Below are 20,299 nucleotides of genomic sequence, written 5' to 3'. Positions count from 1 at the left end.
CCACCGCAGCTAAATGCTGTATGAAGAAAACAAGGTAAGTGAACACTTTTTTAAACTTATCACTCACCTTACATACTTACCACTCCACACTTGCATCCATCACTCACCTCTACACCTTACTTCCAGGTGCCCCCGACCGCCGCAGACCTCCACGTCTCCTCCAACCCGGCGGGGTTCTCCGAGGTCAGGAAGCCTTCACCTGTGAAGGTAAAATGGCACCAATCCTTTTTTCTGCCTGTTAACTACCTGTTAACTGGCAGTTAAGAGGATTAAATGCCTTTCCCACCTCCAGGAGACAGGACTCGAAGCTGCACATCTTCCCGCCTCTTGGCAAAAGGGCACGGAGGCGGGATGGGGGCAGCTTCACCATCCGCCCCCAATTTCTCTGAGTTTACCGGCTGTCCCACCTCCATGGGGCTTGGAAAAGCCAGCCTATTTAGTTAGGCCAAACACCAATAGTTGTCCTGGTCAATTAAAATCTTCCAGTTGCAAAACATTTGAGATAGTCTAACCTGAGCTAAAATACTGCAACTAAACAGTGAAGGGTTTCGATGTAACCGTGGCAAAGGGTTTCCTGAGCACACTTAATTGCACAACACTTACACTTTTGTGCTAAATATTGTACACAAATTATTCTCTCAATTATGTGCAAGACTGGCAGTCCCTTTTGAAAGGATAAACAGAAAATGCTGGAAACACGCAGGAGGTCAGGCAGCATCTATGGAGTTACTTTTGAATCTGGCTGACAATTATTAAAATCCAACAAGCCCTGGCAACAACTTTCTTTTTTGGGGGTTGGGGGGGGGGGGGGGGGGAAAGGAGGGAGGGTTTATTTCATAAACTGAAGCTGTTCAACAAGCGGAGTCAAGTTGGATGAAAACTTCAGAGAAGTAGGTTGAGCCGGTTTAGCTCCTGGAAGACCACATGAATAGGGGTTATAAAAGCCAACTACAAAATAATAGCTTAGCATACAGATTGCACACATTTAGTGTGTGTGTTTGGGGAGGAGGTTAGGATATCCACTGTAAGTACACTAGTTATCTATTTGCCAGTTTCTCTGTCAAAAAAATGTGCTTAAAGTCTAAAATAGAGAGTCTGATTTTGTGATAATCTGACACTTTAAAGATAGAAAATAAATCCAGTAGCTAAAGCAATTTAGAGAAAGGCTTTCTGTTTATTATCCTGGGCTCAACATCAGAAATGTACCTATAAATCAGGGCCAGTGAAGATGCTTAGATGGAGTAAACAAACTCACCTGTAGAGTAGAATAATCTAAAATACAGAAGTCAAAGTACCTAAAATAAGGACAGAAAAGACCCAGAAAATATAACATCTTCATTCAAAATGTTAAATCACAGCGAAACATACCCGACTCCTTCATGGATTTCAACTGGGTCTTCAATTTATGTACAGTCTTATCCTGCTTCTCAATCTGCTCCGTTAGATCCTATAGAAAACAAAATTGCTTAAATTGGGAGGAGAAAACAACTGTATACGGTATGTTAACCCACAAATTATTTGTTGCATTGATTGAGCAAGAAATTCTTCCAATATTAACAGCAAAAAAGTGTTAAAGAAACATTGAGATCCCTTTGAAATGTTAAAAGCTTAGGATGAACTGAAGATAGCTAACATGTATACTAAATTAAGTATTCGAAGACTAGTAGCTCGTTATCAATCGCAGAAAACTACAATGTACTGACAGTCATAAGAGGGCAATGAGTAGAGGTCTCATTTGATTGAAAGCAAAACAATAGTGTACCTTCAGAAAGGTGAAACCCACGCAACATTGATCAGTAAATGGCACAGAGTGGAATTGATCATTGGGTACAAATTTGAGTATCTATGAAAATAACAAGTGTTCAGAGGGGTGGGACTAACCCACTGGGCATTTTGATGAAGTAACATCTCTCATGCCCCATGATATACGCAGAATGCCAGGAAGACTTCAATAAAATTGCACATGAAAGGCTGCTCAAGAAGTTTAAGGTTGTGGATTTCCTCAGTAAGATTTGGAGGTGGACAAAGTATTGGCCAAGAGAGGAAGCAGCTGGAACTAGGTAGGTGATTGATGCCGGACTGGGGAGACATGTGGTGGAGGGTCAGGAATCTGTGCTAGGGCTGCAACTGTTTCTGATCTACAAGAATGACCTGGATTCAGTAAAACAAAGCAAGCGTTAGAAAAACTCTCCAGCTTTCAAAAGAGGCAGAGAGAGGGTCCTTATAGATAAAAGCAACATACTAAGTGGATTAGAAAAGGTTATTCTTGACCACAACTTCCAAGTTATAACATCACTGCAGGACAAGGGGACTTAGGCTTAAGCTGGCAAAGGCAACCTCACTACTGAAGTGAAGAAATGTTTCACACAAGTGATTATTACCTGGAATGGTTTCCCAGAGGAGTTGAGGCAAACACATGGAATCATTCAACAGCCAGTTGGTTCGATTGGGGCATTGGGTGGGTTTAGGATGGGAACTTTTAATGAAAGGATACACCAATTTTCCACATGGTGTTTTAATGATCCACACATGTAGTGTATGTAACCTGTACCACCTTAAGAGACTACCTTAAGGTGATGGACTACTTTCTGATGGCTCCTGTATATTGTAGTACCGGTGGTGACCACACCGGTATATAAAAACCCTGTGGAGCAAAGTGTATTTCAGTTCAGCCCTGACCCTCAGTTACTAAAGACCTGTTTAAGTATTCTGTTGTCGGTGTCCAGTTATTCAGCATAACTACATTTAAAAGCACAGACTCAACAACACAGATATCAGGGAAAATCTGAGGTTTGCTCCCTATACTGTGTTATCTGCTGTCCAGTGTGATGGTGGGAGAAATCCTTCAAGTGGCCTCAGCAATCCTGCGTTAAGTGGGGAAGAAAGTGTTAATTCAGCATGTCCACTGCTGGATCACTCTCTGTTGATTTCTGCTGCAAGGTTCCATGTGTAGTTTCAAATTCAGGTGCAATCTCCCTCAACCTAAATAAACTGCCCCAACACTAATCTGGAAAATGGCCATTTGGTTAAACGATGTGATATGCTGGTACCCAAGTAGGAGGAGCTACTTTCAAGGAGAAAATTTAGAAAGAAGCTCCATGCACTCTGCATGAGCAGACAGGAAATGGGGAAGGATTGGCCTTTATATCCCTCTCTTGCCCCTCCCCCCAATTAATGCTACATCTAGAAATTCCCTTGCAGTAAACAACAAATTTCACTCAACCATTTGTTGCTTAGTCAAATTCTGGAACTGTATATTTTGCAGTAAAAGTTAACAGAAAATGTGCTAGGATAACTAAGAAACCAAGACTAAACCACTAGCAGACAGTTCATGACTCCGGAGAAATGAATGTGCTGTCCTGATTGAGTGAGTCACTGGTGGAGCTAAATCATGTGGAAAAGCAAACTTGTCAATCCATTTTATGCATGCATCAGGGCTTCTATCTAATGCAGGTAAGCAGAAATGGTACACTGGATTTCTGCACTATGGTCAGAATTGTGTTCAAACCATGGTTGCCTTGAAGTGAGCCTTCAAGGGGGCATTAAACTTTAAGAGCTCAGAAGACTTCAAATCACATACTGATAAGTTTGTGCTATGAACAGTAAAAAAAGTCAATTACTGTCCAGGTTAATATAAAACTACTTAAAAAGAGTAAGTCCTCCCCTGGGGCTGGTAACTGATATTTGTTTTATTTGAACAGCAATCTTTTTGCTCAAAGTGCTTAAAATGCACTAAAATTCTCCACCACAAATATATCAGACTTTGACAATACATCTTGTTGGGTTTCTAGAAAAAAGTCCACAGCTAAAACACAAATTTATATTAACCCAGCCGCCACCATCCACATGCAACATTTTGGTGTTACATATTAATTTCTGTATTAAAAGTTAAATACAACGCCCCATGACAAGCTGGTTAAGGGGCTAAGCTATGCAGAGCAGATAGATCCCAGATTCAATTCCAGTTGTGTGCTGAGCCAAGAAAGCAGCAAGAGTGGAATAGCTACCCTCAAGTTACAGAGGAAAAAAACTCTCAGTTTGACTCACCCATGCTGGAGGTACCATTTGTAGACATTAGGCGAGGACAGGACTGGGGCCTCCTTCCTCCCCAGAATAGATTGGCAGCATTGGGTCAGATATTTACAGGGAGGCAGCGGGGGAGCACAGGAACATTAGCGCGCAGGCCAATTTGCCAGGCCTGCTGATTATCATACGAGAAAGCCAACAGCAATAGGCTGCTGGCAGGGTTCCTTGGGGATGGTCCCTGGCAATAGGGAGGGAGGAAGGAGAAGGAAGAAAGAGTGGCAATCAGGAGGAAGGGAGGAGCGATCGAGACTTGTTGGGGGGAAAAGAGAGGTCGCTGATAGCAGCAGGGGGCGGGTGCAGAAAGAGATGCCGCAAATCGGCAGAAGGGAGGCCAAGGCTTCCTTGAGAAGTACTATAAAAAGCACTGAAAATTCTGGAGCCTGCAACTCCTGCCTCCATTTCATTGCTGGGTTTCCAAGAGGAACCTGGCCAGAAACTGTTAAATTTAAAACTGCACTGTGGGAGCCTGATCTAATGATGTTAATGGTGTGTCCCGCTATTCGAGGCCGGGACACTGTACATCACGCTACCTGCCGCTATAAAAACAGCGATGGCACATACACAGCGGGTTGGGGATGTGTTCCCCATTTAAACATTTTTAAACCGCTCCCCCCCCCACCCCCACCACAATCGTGGTGAATATTGAAGCTCTCAGCTCACACAAAGAATATCCATTTGTATGAGTCACCTTTTAAATACCCTAGAAAAGAAGCTGACAGGAGGGGAAAATTTGGTATAAAATAAACACAATTTTAAAACAGACCATTGAGAGCATACTGCACATTTCCAAGTTTCATTTTTCTTGCATATTTGATCAAATTAGAGTGCTCGGCACAAACAGGCTACTTGGCCCATGGCGTTTGTGCCTGTGTTTAGTCTAATGCCACTCCTGCTCACTCCCCATAACCTTTACTATTCCTGTTTTCCCCAGAAGTATTTAAGGACTGTTACAATACAGGTAGACTACCCTTTATCCGAACTTCCGAAAACCGAAACCCTCTAAAAACCGAAGGTTTTTTCGTTCAGCGTAAGTCGTGCGCACAACCCCGACCCCCGCCGACCCCCGACAAATTTCCCAGTCTTATAAAAGACCTTCTGAAATCCGAAATTTTCCGAAAACCGAAACACGGCTGGTCCCGAGGTTTTCGGATAAAGGATAGTCTACCTGTAGTTTGTAAAACAGGTGTTTTAAAAAAAAAAAAAAAAAAATCCTGACTTCCTCTTTAATTCATTATCTTAAATTTCTGCCCTCGGCTCAAAGAATATCACTATTTACCTAACCTTTCATAATCTTGAAGACCTCGAAGGTCACTGCTTAATGACTGAAAAAAGTCCCAAGTCTTTCTTCATGACTAAGCCCTCATCCCTGGTAACAGACCCGTCAATTTCACATACATGCCATAAGGTATATAAATAAAAAATTGGGGAAAAACTCCATAGGACCTTAAGCTTTGATATTGACTAACTGAGAACCAACATCCAGGAATAGGATACTGAACTCAGTCAAATAGGCACACAGAACAGAAATGCCTCTACAATGGTATTACCAGGTTTTCACTGATGAGCCGTGCAATTTCCTGCTGGAAACCAACTTCCATTTGTGCCTCTGATGGCAGCTGTAGAGCCTGAGCAAAGTACTGCTGCTGCTCATTCAACTTCTCTTTAAAGTCTCTGGCTTCAACTTGAAAAGTTTCTATTTCTTTCACATGCCGTGCCTTCTGTTCATGCAGCTGGTCCATGAGAAGTCTGTACAGGGAGAGAAAAAGTTTCTAAGATGGTGAAAAAGTATCGTGTAGCCAATTGATCAAGTCAACTTTAATCTTCAGGGTTGGGGGGGGGGGGGGGGGGAAAGGGAGGAGGAGGAGAAAGGAGAGAAGGTGACAAAGGCATAACAGAAAAACAAAGCAATGCAGCAGCCCCCCCAAGAACTAAGAGTTGTCTAAGGACCAGGTAAAGGTGAATGTCATAATATACACACTTGATTATTTTTTGATCACAGTACTCGAGCACAGTAGCCAGAAAAAAGTGACTCCCAAATCAAGCAGGAGAAAATTCAAATCGAGAGTTCAGCTTCCAGTCCAAATGTTTGACAATTCCTTAAAATTTACTACAGCACGCATGGGCAGGTGTGTATCTGACACAAACCATCCTTTAACTAATGCAATTCATAAAACACGACGACACAATGTTTTAACCAGTGATCACCGTATAAATAAAAATGCCATTTTAAGTGGCATGGTTCCACTATCCTTTCTATAACAAGGTGGCAAAAACTTCAAACACTACTCCAACTAGGATCCCAGAATCCCCTTTTCCCGTTCAGTCTTGTTCCACCTGCGATCCTGCTTTTAAAAATCTGTATATGGATCTCGGTTCCTTCAGTCCATTAAGAATTTTACTGTTTAGTGTAAATTTCTATTCACCCTCCACACATCTGCCCAGTTCCCTAACCTACATTAAGATATTATTCAAAGTAATTACAGATGAGGAAGGTTATTCGACCCATCTTAGTTTGCGCACGCACACACATTGCAGTAAAAGATTTCTTAAACGATTCCAGGGTTTTTGCCTCCACTACTATATCTGGAGGTTACTCAATATATTGATCACACTACGTGAAGAATTTCTTAATCAGTACTAATGTTACCTTTTACTCGTTTAAATGTGTCCCCTGCTTCTACTTCTGCAGTTTAATTTGAAGTCATAATTTAGGTCAGCTTTTTAAACTCTTAGCAATCTGTCCTCCTGCTCTTCAAATATGCAACATATTTCAATTGGAGGTCACCAATAAATGTATTATTTGTCTCTCCACAAACATGTCCAAACCATTCACGTATACAGAGAATGCAAGAGGTTCTAACACAGATCCTTGTGGCAGCACTTGGCAATCACTTAATTCTCAATCTTCATGGGTCTTGAACACATGCACCTGGCCTACATCAGTTCTTGGCTGGATTTATTGAGGCTGCAAACAACTAAAAAGGGACCTGATGCCATGGGGTCAGGAGCTAGGTTCTGGATATTAGGCAGTTATCTTCAAAAACAAAAAGGCAAGTTTACAATTACAATTCGACCTGGTGCTCCAGATAGATGAAAAGCTAGTGTCCATGACAGTTCAACTAAACAGCAATTACTTGTTAACAATTCCCTGCACCTTCAAGCGCATCTTTGAGATAATGGCTGCACAGTCACAAATTAATCATCACAGGGAGGCCAATGCCAAACAAGACGTATACAAAAAAAAAAATCGTACTATAAAATTTGAAAGCCACTTATGCAAGTACAAAAAAAAAATCAGTCTGTCTAGCCCGGTTAGAATTTTATACGTTTCAATGAGATCCCCTCTCATTCTTCTAAACTCTAGTGAATACAGGCCTAGTCAACCCAATCTCTCCTCATACGACAGTCCTGCCATCCCAGGAATCAGTCTGGTGAACCTTCGCTGCACTCCCTCTATGGCAAGTATATCATGACAGAAAAATTGGTCGAGACCATAAAGTTTTTACACTTGGAATGTCTGCAGCAAAGGAAACTTTAATTCCACTGATCTGGGCTAAATTAAAACCCCGGTTCCAAAAGGTGAAAGGACAGTTAAGCAGGGTCTCTGCCTGATCTGGTGTGGTGTGGAGATACCAGTGGGTGGATGGAATGCACCTCTAGTGCTGCCAGACTAGCCTAACACACCTACATTTCTCCTCTGTCTCTTCCAAAAAAAAAAGAAAAAACACAGGTGACTCCCCATTCGGAAACACACTGTGCTCCATCTGAAATGGGGGGTGTGTAAAGTGGGAGCTATTACGTCCGTGAATGATTGAGACACGGACAGCAGGAGTGGAACAAAATAAGTCTTTACTGATGGAAGTCAATAGTGAAACTGAAACAGAGGCTCACTAGCGCCTTTTATACAGGGGTGGTCACTGCCGGTACTGCAGTCTGAGACCAGTTATTCCCTTAAAGGTACATACACAACAATTCCTCCCCTTTTAGATAAACAGTACATAACATTCATTTAACAACTAAATGATAACTAATTACAATCACAATTACTGTTACTAGATACATTGGTTAAGTTTAAGCAATTATAAGTTCAGTCTTTGAGGAGGCTTCCTGATTCTGTCTGGATAACGCCTCTTTGGGGTATCAGGTTCTTCTGGCAATGTTGAGTCGGGATCAATGTCGTTGTTTGGTTCATCTGCTTCCAATATTACCAGTTCTGCGGTAGCTGCAATTGGAACATCGATTTCATTACCAGGTGTATCAGATCGTGGTGTGGAGTTGACGTTTTCCAGTGACTCTAGAATCTGGTCAGCATGGCGTCTTACAATGCTCTCCCCAACATCCACGGTATACATGAGAGGTCCTTGTCGTGTACAAATCGTTCCTGGCTGCCATTTCTCAGTGCGGTAGTCCCGGAAAAAACTGGTTGACCTATCTTAAAACTCCTGGTCGGCCTTTCATTCATATTCTGAAACTGCCTGTTCTCCACATCTCTTCGGACGTTTGGCTTAACCAAATCCAAGCGGCATCGTAGTCTTCGATTGAAGAACACCATGGCTGGAGTTTGGTTGGTAACCGCATGTGTCGCATTCCGGTAGGCAAACAAGGAGTTGTCCACCTTGTGTTGTAGGGGTATATCTTCATTACACATTGCCTTGATAGCCTTCTTGAATGTTTGGACAAACCTCTCGGCCAATCCATTAGTGGCTGGATGATATGGGGCGGATGTGTAATGCTTAACACCATTGTTCTTTAAGAACCTCCGGAACTCTTCAGACACAAACTGTGGTCCATTGTCAGAGCAAATCTGTTCAGGCAGCCCATTCCTGGCGAATATGGTTCGTAAAACTGAGAGTTTTTTTTCCGTGGTGGTCGAGGACATTTTTATTACCTCTGGCCACTTTGAATGTGCATCCACCGCAATTAAAAACATCGAGTCCATGAAGGGACCAGCAAAATCAATGTGCACCCTTTGCCATGGAGATGAGGGCCACTCCCATGGATGCAGAGGAGCTTGTGGTGGGGCGTTTTGGACCTTCTGGCATCCTGCACAGCTCTTGGTCATCTCTTCGATTTCTCTATCGATTCCCGGCCACCACACAAACGCTCTGGCTAAGTTCTTCATTTTTACCCCACCCAGATGACCCTCATGAAGCTCATTGAGCACTCTATCCGTCAACTTAGGTGGAATTACTACTCTGGATCCACACATCAAGGTTCCTCTGCACACTGACAGCTATTCTCTTCTCGGCGAGAATGCTGGCAGCAGTGGTTCGCCATGTGCTGGCCATCCCTTCACCGTTAAATCATAGACCCGTGATAGAAAAGGAAACACGGAATGACCCGACACTATGTTTGCATTCGTCACGGAGACATTCGACTATGGTCGAGTGGAATAACTCCATTGGATCCACTGCAAGGTCGTCGTCTTCTTCCACCGTCGGCAACGGTAGGCGTGACAATCCCTCAGCATTCTCATGCTTTTAGTTCCTTTGTGCTCGATGTCATATTGGTGTGCCCCTAGGAAAAGGGACCATCTCTGCAGCCGTTGTGCTGTCATTATTGGTATGCCCTTCTGAGGGTTGAAAATGGAGACAAGAGGTTGATGATCGGTTAGTAGAGTAAATTTTTGACCGTGCAGGTAGTGATTGAACTTCTTCACCCCCCACACTAGGCTGAGGGCCTCCGTCAATCTGGGCGTAGTTACGCTCGGCAGAAGTTAACGAGCGTGACGCAAAAGCTATTGGCCTCTCTAAACCATCAAGGAATTTATGTGACAGTACTGCCCCAATGCCGTAGGGAGACGCATCACACACCAGTCTGATCGGCAGTGCTGGGTTGTAGTGAGCCAATACTTCCCTTGAAGTGATTAAGTCCTTACTCTTCTGAAAAGCACGCTTACAATCATCGCTCCATTTCTATGCTACCCCCGTTCGTAGCAGGGCGTTCAGTGGGTGCAGAATTGTGGACAAATTCGGCAAAAACTTATGATAGTAATTCACCAATCCGAGGAATGACCTCAGTTGCGACACATTTTCAGGCGCTGGGGCCTTAACAACTGCTTCAATTTTGTCAGGGGACTTATGTAACCCCTCTTCATCAATCACGTGGCCACAATACGATATCTGTTTCTTTAAAAATTCGCACTTGGGGCGGTTGGCTCGCAGCCCATGTTCCCGTAGTCTAGTGAGCACCTGTTCTAGGTTGTTAAGGTGTTCACTGTCATCTTCCCCTGTTACAAGGATGTCGTCCAAGTAACACTGAGTCCCCGGAATCCCTTGCAGGACTTGTTCCATCGCTCTTTGCCATATCGCCGGAGCCGATGCTACTCCGAATACCAATCGATGATACTGGTAAAGACCTTTGTGAGTGTTTATCGTGAGATACTTCCTAGAGGACTCTTCAGCCTCCATCTGCAAATATGCTTGTGCTAGGTCAATTTTTGTAAAACGCTTCCCTCCAGACAGTGAGGCGAAGATGTCTTCTATCCTTGGAAGAGGATATTGTACTGTGTGAAGGACTGGGTTCACCGTCACCTTGAAATCCCCACAGATGCGAAAAATCCTTGGCTCCCCAGACTTATTGCTTAATGTTTTCTTCATGACAGGAACGATGGGTGTCGCCCACTTGCTCCAGTCGACCTTAGACAACACGCCCGCCTTCTCCAGATTCTCCAGCTCTGCCTCGACGGCTGGGCGAATTGCATATGGTACCGGTCTTGCTTTGAAAAACTTGGGAACTGCATTCTCTTCTATTTTTATCGAGGCGGTTACGTCTTTAAGCGTGCCCAGTTCTTGTTGAAATACCTCTTTGGCGTTAGCTAAGATTGTTGACAATCGTCCAGGAGTGACGTCTTCATCTTTTTTACCGTCCACCGTCATTGCATGAATGGAGTGCCAATCTAAGTTTATCTTCCTGATCCATTCCCGTCCCAATAACGGTGGTCCACCATTTGGCAGTATGTAGAGATACAATTTCCGTATTTTCTTACCGTTGTATTCGACAGGCACCCTTATTTTTCCTCTGGGGTATACTTTTGCCCCGTATACGTCGTCAAGACGATGGATGTCTCTCTCAAGGGTATGTGAGAAAATAGCCGCTCGTAGTCTCGTCGATTCATGACGGTTAGCGCTGATCCTGTATCCAGTTCCATTTTAACTTGGGACCCTGCTATCGTGAGGGTGACCCAAATGGTTCGGTGATCCTCTTTTGCGATTACATTGTGAAGTTTGAGACAGCTTAGTCTCCTGTTCCCGGATTCACTATCGCTCATCTGGTCTTCGGAACTACTGTCCGTCATCTTTTGTACTTTCTTGTACGGTTCCTTAGTAGCCTTTTTGTTGTCGCTGGTCTTCTTCCCAGACCTGCAAACTCGTGCAATGTGTCCCATCTTCCCGCATTGCCTGCATATTTTGTCTTTGGACCAGCAGTCCTTCTGGTCATGGTTAGTTCTGCCGCAGCGATAACATTTTGCAAATCCCCGTGTCATTTCGTGGGTGCCGTATTCCTATGGTTTTTGTTGAATTTCTGCAGTTCCCCTGGCTGCTGCTTCATACGATACTGCCACGCTGAAAGCCTTATCTAGCATCAGCTCTTTCTCCGAGAGTAACTTCTTCTGTGTTCCTTCACTCAGGAGTCCACAGACAAATTTGTCCCGTAGGGTATCTGCCAGTCCTGCTCCGAACTGGCAGTGCTTTGATAGCTTGTGTAGTCCCGTAAGATACTCAGCATTGCTCTCATCTTTGTGCTGAGTTCTCCTGTGGAATTTAAATCTTTCTGCTATCAACAGCGGTGCAGGGTTTAGGTGTTCCTGTAGGACAGCAACAATTTCGTTCAAACTCTTCGCCTTCGGTTTGGCTGGAGTAATCAGGTCCCGCAATAGGCCGTACGTTCTAGCGCCCATTAAGTTTAGCAATATCGATGCCTTTTTCTCCTCCGCCATTTCGTTTGCCTCGAAATATACCTCGACTCTTTCCACATACGTGGTCCAGTCCTCTATTGTATCAAAAGCAGTGATACAGCCAGTCTTCGGCATCTTGCAAATCTAAAATGGCGCCTCCCACGCTTTGCCTTCTTCCCCGATTTAACAAAATGGCGCCTCCCGCGCTTTGCCTTCTTCCCCGCTGTTGTTAGCGCTGCTTTCCACGGTTTCTTTCGCGTTTAATATTTTTTATATTTTTTATTTTCCCGTCGTGGAACAACCCGGTGGGACTCTTGCCTCCCTCTTCGCGGGTCTATACGCAGCCCGGCTTCATAGCACCGGCCACGCCCTGTGTGCTCCACCCCCTCTCTCTCTCCTTCCCGACAACGCTGCTCGGCCCCGTTGCAAACCACCCGCTCGAGTTCGCGACCGCTGCAGCCCAGGAAGGATCGGTGCACTACCTGCCACCAGCCCGATTAGCTGAAGCACCGTCGACAGGAACCAGGCCCCGCATCCGACAGCTTCTCCAGCAATCTTCAACTCTGCAACACAGGGCAGAAGCCCACGGTCGACGCCCATTTCTACTGCCTCTTTCTTTTCTTTCTGGCCTCGACCTCTGCTCACTTCGCCGTAGGAATGGATCCCAGGAGGTGGTGCAGACTGTAGGTAGGTTCGTATCTGCTCGTCGCCAGTATTATGTCCGTGAATGATTGAGACACGGACTGCAGTTGAACAAAATAAGTCTTTACTGATGGAAGTCAATAGTGAAACTGAAACAACAGAGGCTCACTAGCACCTTTTATACAGGGGTGGTCACTGCCGGTACTGCAGTCTGAGACCAGTTATTTTCTTAAAGGTACATACACAACAGGAGCCACACAGAAAGTGGCACGATGACAGACTGAGAAAGTCATTGGCAACAAGGAGGTTTTTTTTAAATTAACACACCAACATGAAGAAATACAAAACTGCAGAGTTCTTCAAATGCAATGTCTAGTAACAAATAATAGAACTGCTAAATCGCAGAAATTGTGCTACGAGGCACAAAGCATATTTATGGCAGTTGGAACAGATGGTGTTAGCAGTACTGGATCTTACACTGCAAAACAGCTACAAGACACCTGGCAATGCAAATAGCACTGCAGCAGATTACCAAACTGCAGAGGCAGCAGTTAGATATGAAAATTGGGTGTATAAATTACACCAAATAACACAAAAATTACTTGCAACATACTGGGATTGCTGCTGTGTTACTGCATATTTGTAAGTTTAATTAAACTGTTATTGTCATTTGCTACAAAGTAGTTCAAAGCAACTTACATTTTGAAATAGTCAAATCGCGCACAAAACAAATGATGCATAGGACACACTGCTGTCCATCACTGGGGTATTTCTGAATTCAATGATTATATAATCAGTGTTTCTAATCATGTGACTGGCTACAGAAACTGAGCTATAACCGTGGTGGGAGACAACTGCATCCTGCTGTCTGGCACAAAGTAGCCTCAAAAATCAAACATGGGCCGGATATGCCGATGCCTACGGGTGCGTACGTGCTGTGTACCCACCTGCAGGGACATTGGAAATGCCAGGCATTTCCGATCTGTCAAGAATGCTCGTCAGATCCTCCGGCTGCCCTGGAGAAGGGCCTCTGCGGGCGGAGAATTCCGCTTTCTGGAGAACCTCCGCCCGCAGGAAACCCTTAGAAATCTTACGCCTGGTAAAAACAGGTGTAAGGCCTGTTTTTACTAGCATAAGATTTGAAAAAATGTTTTTTAAAAATTTCACTCATTTAAAAATACTTTTTTAAAAAGTTTATTTTTAGCCCCGTAAAAAACTAATTTTTCTTCAATAAATTAAATGTTTAAAATATTTAATTTATTGCAATTTCAACTAATTTTAAAAATATGATTTTCAAAAAAATTTATTTAATGTGTGTGTTTTTGGGGTACCTCCATTCATATATTTGACAGGTCTATCTGTCAAGTGTATGAAGGGAGATTCCCTTCTTTGATCGGCTCCCCATGGCCCACGTGTTCCATGGGACTCTTGCAAACCGCATGCCCCTCTGGGATACATGGGCCCTGCGCATTTTGAGTTTTGAGGCGCCCAGGAGCGGAAGTGTCCGCACCTCGGGAGCCCTCAGGTAAGTTCGTAGACTTTTTTCAGATCGGAGGCCTCTGCACGCAGGAAGCCTCCGATCGGAAAATACGGCCGAATGTTCTTAGAAACAACCCCAGTAGCTTCAATCATTGTTTTCTAGGATTACATTCATGGCATTGCTTAAAAATATATAAAAAGCTTGGTTCCTGCATATTAAGGAATTTCATCTTGCTGAATTAGAAAATTAAATGAATTTACATTTCCAAGCTATTTGTACTTCTGTAATTTTGAAGTACTGTATATCAAACTAGTAAAACAGTCAGACTTCAAGGTTCCTCGATGGCTATTTTTCTGGCAGTTAGCAGCTGATCACAGACCAGGAAGCTCCCCAATTTGATCCCCAGTCTGTGCTCCAGACAGCATCAGGCGTGCTTCAGTTAGCATTAGTGCCCCTGGATTAGGGAGCGAGGAAGGAATAACGATTCCCACATCCAATCATTAACCAATGGTCTCTGCTAGAAGTGAGTGAGTGCGGACATCGGGTTAGGACAAGATCAGGTTTGGCGGTGATACCCTCAATGAAATTCCATCTTGGCTCACATGAAGATGACCTCCCTTGTAAGGTTTGTGTCATTCACACACTGTAAAAGCCTATCCTATTTTGAGTTCCCCAGAATCAATCACTTGCTTATGCATGCCCCTCAGGAAGGATATATTTGCCTTGGAGGGGGTGCAGCATGATTCACCAGAATTATACCAGGGCTAAAAGGGTTAAATTATGACAGGCTGCATAGACTAGGCTGGTATTCCCTCGAATATAGAAAACTGAAATCCAATAAGACTAATCAACTAACCTTACTTACAATCCTGCCTTCCAAATAACAAACTTAAAATCTCACTTTCAAAGAAGCTTGAATAAAATAGACTTGTATTTATATAGCGCCCTTCATGACTCAGGACATCCCAAAGCTCTTTACAGCCAATGAAGTAGTTTTGAAGTGCAATCACTGTTGTAATGTAGGAAACGCAGTAGCCAATTTGCACACAGCAAGTTCCACAAACAGCAATGAGATAATGACCAGATCATCTGTTTTTAAGGTGTTGGTTAAGGGATAAATGTTGGCCAGGACACGAGAACTCCCCTGCTCCTCTTCAAATAGCGTCACAGAAATGTTTATGTCCAACCAAGAGGGCGGATGGCGCCTTGGTTTAAATGTCTCAGCCGAAAGACAGCACGTTAGACAGTGCAGCACTCCCTCAGTACTGCACTGCGGTGTCAGCCTGGATTTTGTGCTCGGGTCCCTGGAGTGGAACTTGAACTAAACCTTCTGACTCAAAGGCAAGAGTGCTACAACTGAGCCACAGCGGACACCTGAAGCAGCTCATTAAGATCCCAGTTAGTAAGTAGAAAAACGTTTCTGCACACAACTTCCATTTAGCTCACATAAAACAAGAAGTAAATGAGAACGACCGGCCCCAAAACTAATGGCTCATGAAAGGATTCGACAGCAGTCACATATACTTGGATATCCAGATCGAACACTGCAGGTATTCCAGTATATAAATAAACTTTCACAACACCAGGTTATAGTCCAACAGCTTTATTTGAAATCACAAGCTTTCGGAGCGCTGCTCCTTCGTCAGGTGAAGTGAAGAGTTGCATATAGGCACAGCATATATAGTCAGAGATCACTGCCAGATGATTACAGGTAATCTTTCTAACTGCCCTTTATCACACCTCAGCAGAGAGATAATCACAGCAATCAAAGGTGTGAATGGTGTCCAAACAGGTCAGTCAGGAAAACATTACATCAAAGAACAATGAGGTGGGGTCACAAGGGGTCAAATGTTGCAGATGCTGGGGTCTGTATGAAAAACAAAAAACTTTTTTTTGCTGGAAATCACAGCAGATCCGGTCGCATCTGTGTAGAGAGAACAAGCCAACGACGACTCGAGTCTGGATGACTCTACGTCAGGTGGGGTTACATGTAGCGTGACATGAACCCAAGATCCCAGTTGAGGCCGTCCTCATGAGCGCGGAACTTGGCTATCAGTTTCTGCTCGATGATTTTGCGTTGTCGTGTGTCTCGAAGGCCGCCTTGGAGAATGCTTACCCGAAGATCGGAGGCTGAATGTCCTTGACTGCTGAAGTGTTCCCCGACTGGGAGGGAACACTCCTGCCTGGCGATTGTTGTGCGGTGTCCATTCATCCGTTGTCGCAGTGTCTGCATGGTTTCGCCGATGTACCATGCTCCGGGGCATCCTTTCCTGCAACGTATGAGGTAGACAACGTTGGCCGAGTCACGAGTATGTACCATGTACCTGGTGGGTGGTGTCCTCACGTGTGATGATGGTATCTGTGTTGATGATCTGGCATGTCTTGCAGAGGTTGCCGTGGCAGGGTTGTGTGGTGTCATGGTCGTTGTTCTCCTGAAAGCTGGGTAATTTGCTGCGAACGGTAGTCTGTTTGAGGTTAGGCGGCTGTTTGAAGGCGAGTAGTGGAGGCGTGGGGATGGCCTTAGCGAGGTGTTCATCGTCATCGATGACATGTTGAAGGCTGCGAAGAACATGGCGTAGTTTCTCCGCTCTGGGGAAGTACTGGACGACAAAGTGTACTCTGTTGCTCGTGTCCCGTGTTTGTTTTCTGAGGAGGTCTATGCGATTTTTCGCTGTGGCCCGTCGGAACTGTCGATCGACGAGTCGAGCGTCCTATCCCGTTCTTATGAGGGCATCTTTCATCATACAGGGAACCCCCAGCTTCTGTCGCGACACTACAGACTTCTTACAGAAACTCAGCACCCACGGACCAGTTGGACCAGGAACATTCCTCGCCACGATGGACGTCTCGGCACTCTACACCAGTATCCCCCACGATGACGGCATCGCTGCGACAGCCTCAGTACTCACACCAACAGCAGCCAATCTCCAGACGCCATCCTACAACTCATCCGCTTCATCCTTGACCACGTCTTCACCTTCGACAACCAGTTCTTTACTCAAACACACGGAACAGCCATGGAGACCAAATTCGCACCCCAATACGCCAACATCTTCATGCACAAGTTCGAGCAAGACTTCTTCGCTGCACAGGACCTCCAACCAACGCTATACACCAGATACATCGACGACATTTTCTTCCTATGGACCCACGGCGAAGAATCGCTGAAAAGACTACACGATAACATCAATAAGTTCCATCCCACCATCAAACTCACCATGGACCACTCCTCAGAATCGGTTTCATTCTTGGACGCACAAATCTCCATCAAAGACGGACACCTCAGCACTTCACTCTACCGCAAGCCCACGGACAACCGCACGATGCTCCACTTCTCCAGCTTCCACCCTAACCACGTTAAAGAAGCCATCCCCTAGGGACAAGCCCTGCGAATACACAGGATCTGCTCAGACGAGGAGGAACGCGATGGACACCTACAGACGCTGAAAGATGCCCTCGTAAGAACGGGATATGACGCTCGACTCCTCGATTGGAAGTTCCGACGAGCCACAGCGAAAAATCGCATAGACCTCCTCAGAAGACAAACACGGGACACAAGCAACAGAGTACCCTTCGTCGTCCAGTACTTCCCCGGAGTGGAGAAACTACGCCATGTTCTTCGCAGCCTTCAACATGTCATCGATGACGACGAACACCTCGCTACGGCCATCCCCACGCCTCCACTACTCGCCTTCAAACAGCCGCCTAACCTCAAACAGACCATCGTTCGCAGCAAATTACCCAGCTTTCAGGAGAACAATGACCATGACACCACAGCCCTGCCACGGCAACCTCTGCAAGACATGCCAGATCATCAACACAGATACCATCATCACACGAGAGGACACCACCCACCAGGTACATGGTACATACTCATGTGATTCGGCCAACGTTGTCTACCTCATACGTTGCAGGAAAGGATGCCCTGGAGCATGGTACATTGGTGAAACCATGCAGACACTGCGACAACGGATGAACGGGCACCGCACAACAATCGCCAGGCAGGAGTGTTCCCTCCCAGTCGGGGAACACTTCAGCAGTCAAGGACATTCAGCCTCCGATCTTCGGGTAAGCATTCTCCAAGGCGGCCTTCAAGACACACGACAACGCAAAATCGTCAAGCAGAAACTGATAGCCAAGTTCCGCACTCATGAGGACGGCCTCAACTGGGATCTTGGGTTCATGTCATGCTACATGTAACCCCACCTGACGTAGAGTCATCCAGACTCGAGTCGTCATTGGCTTGTTCTCTCTACACAGATGCGGCCGGACCTGCTGTGATTTCCAGCAAAGAGTTTTTTTGTTTGTTTTTTGTTTTTCATACAGACCCCAGCATCTGCAACATTTGACCCCTTGTGACCCCACCTCATTGTTCTTTGATGTAATGTTTTCCTGACTGACCTGTTTGGACACCATTCACACCTTTGATTGCTGTGATTATCTCTCTGCCGAGGTGTGATAAAGGGCAGTTAGAAAGATTACCTGTAATCATCTGGCAGTATTCTCTGACTATATATGCAACTCTTCACTTCACCTGACGAAGGAGCAGCGCTCCGAAAGCTTGTGATTTCAAATAAAGCTGTTGGACTATAACCTGGCGTTGTGTGACTTCTTACATTTGTCCACCCCAGTCCAACACCGGCATCTCCACATCATAAATAAACTTTGCAAGCGATGGGGAGAAGCATCTGAGCTATTCAACATTTTGCACATTTCCACTTGATATTATCAGCATGGTTTGTTTTCCTATAATTGAGGGACGATCTTTGTTTAACAGTTGATGCGGTTAAGGTACAGCACACGAGCAAGGTACAGAGCACAATTGTTGGCAAGTCAACATTTCTGATCCTGGACTTCCCACTGCTCTTTAATTCCTTCCCCCAGATTTTGCTCAGTCCTGTTAAGGTCCTCCCTCATCTTCCAATTCTCATAAGGGTCTACACTCAAAATATTAACTTGTATTTTCTCTTCACAAATGCTGATGGATCAGTTGTGTATTCCCACTATTCTGTTTTTAAAAACAAAATCATACTTCCTATACTCCTTTACATCTCTGGTATAACAGCCTCTTTTTGCACAACTTCAAAATCCTGCATCATGTAAATAGGCTGCTTTCGAATGAATCCGTCAAAATCGATTGCAATTCACCAGAGTCTTATTTTTCAAATATTGATTTCTTGGTACTTGATTTCTCAGTTTGATGTATTCTATTTGGTCAACAGCCTGGAAACAAGTGTGTGATTAGGTGATACATTCACACACCACCTGCAACTGCAAACTAGCAGGGGATAAGAAAGTAGGCTATAGTGTATGCCTTCCTGACCCTGACCCATAAAGCAGACTTCATCTGCACAATGCACACAGTTTGTATTTAAAATGTTATTGCAGTAGAAGATATAGCCAGGGTACCCTGGGTCCAAAGGATTAATTCAAGATACCACATCCCGGCTGAAACTGCTTTCGGGAAGCAATAGTGGTAGGGGATTCGATAGTTAGGGGAGCAGACAGGAGTTTCTGTAGCCGCAGACGTGATTCCAGGATGCTATGTTGTCTCCCTGGTGCCAGGGTCAAGGATTTCACCGAGTGGCTGCAGAATATTGAGGCAGGAGAGTGAACAACCAGAGTTCATGGTCCAACGACATAGGTAGAAAGAGGGAGGGGGGCCTGCAGGCAGATTTCAGGGAGCTAGGAAAGAAATTAAAAAGCAGGACCTCAAAAAGTAGTAATCTCTGCATTACTCCCGGTGCCACACGCTAGTGAGTATAGAAATAGGAGGATAGCGCAAATGAATGCGTGGCTGAAGAGATGGCGCAGGAGGGAGGGCTTCAGATTCCTGGGACATTGGGACTGGTTCTGGGGGAGGTGGGACCTGTACAGGCCAGACGGGTTGCACCTCAACAGGGCCGGAACCAATAGCCTCACGGGGAGATTTGCTAGTGCTGTTGGGGAGGGTTTAAACTAATTTGGCAGGGGGGTGGGCACCAGGATATAACATTAGAAAGGAGAAATAAAGTGCTCAAAGGATTGGGAGAGGCAGAGAGCACTAAAGAAAGAAATAGTAAGGCAAGAGCGAATACAGGATGGTCTAAGATGGGTTTAGTGTACGTATGTGAACGCACAAAGCGTAATAAACAAGGTTGGTGAGCTGCAGGCACAAATAGCCACATGGGAATATGATGTTGTGACAATAACCA

The 20,299-nt window shown here is 44.9% G+C and overlaps 1 protein-coding gene across 1 annotated transcript in view; it reads right to left on the bottom strand.

The window, feature by feature from the left end:
* Positions 1-20,299, bottom strand: part of LOC147108173 (unconventional myosin-Vb-like) — a 196,481-nt gene that overhangs the window by 24,752 nt on the left and 151,430 nt on the right. Inside the window, exons 27-28 of the mRNA XM_086004704.1 lie at positions 5,634-5,832; positions 1,369-1,447 (exon numbers count right to left, since the gene is read on the bottom strand). Of these exons, the coding sequence (XP_085860830.1) occupies positions 1,369-1,447; positions 5,634-5,832 (278 nt within the window). The remainder of the gene's footprint in view (positions 1-1,368; positions 1,448-5,633; positions 5,833-20,299) is intronic.

Source organism: Somniosus microcephalus, chromosome 13 (assembly GCF_052327205.1).
Source record: "Somniosus microcephalus isolate GS21.2 chromosome 13, FLI_Smic_1.0, whole genome shotgun sequence".
Lineage (NCBI taxonomy): Eukaryota > Metazoa > Chordata > Chondrichthyes > Squaliformes > Somniosidae > Somniosus > Somniosus microcephalus.
This window is presented reverse-complemented; position numbering and strand designations above follow the sequence as displayed.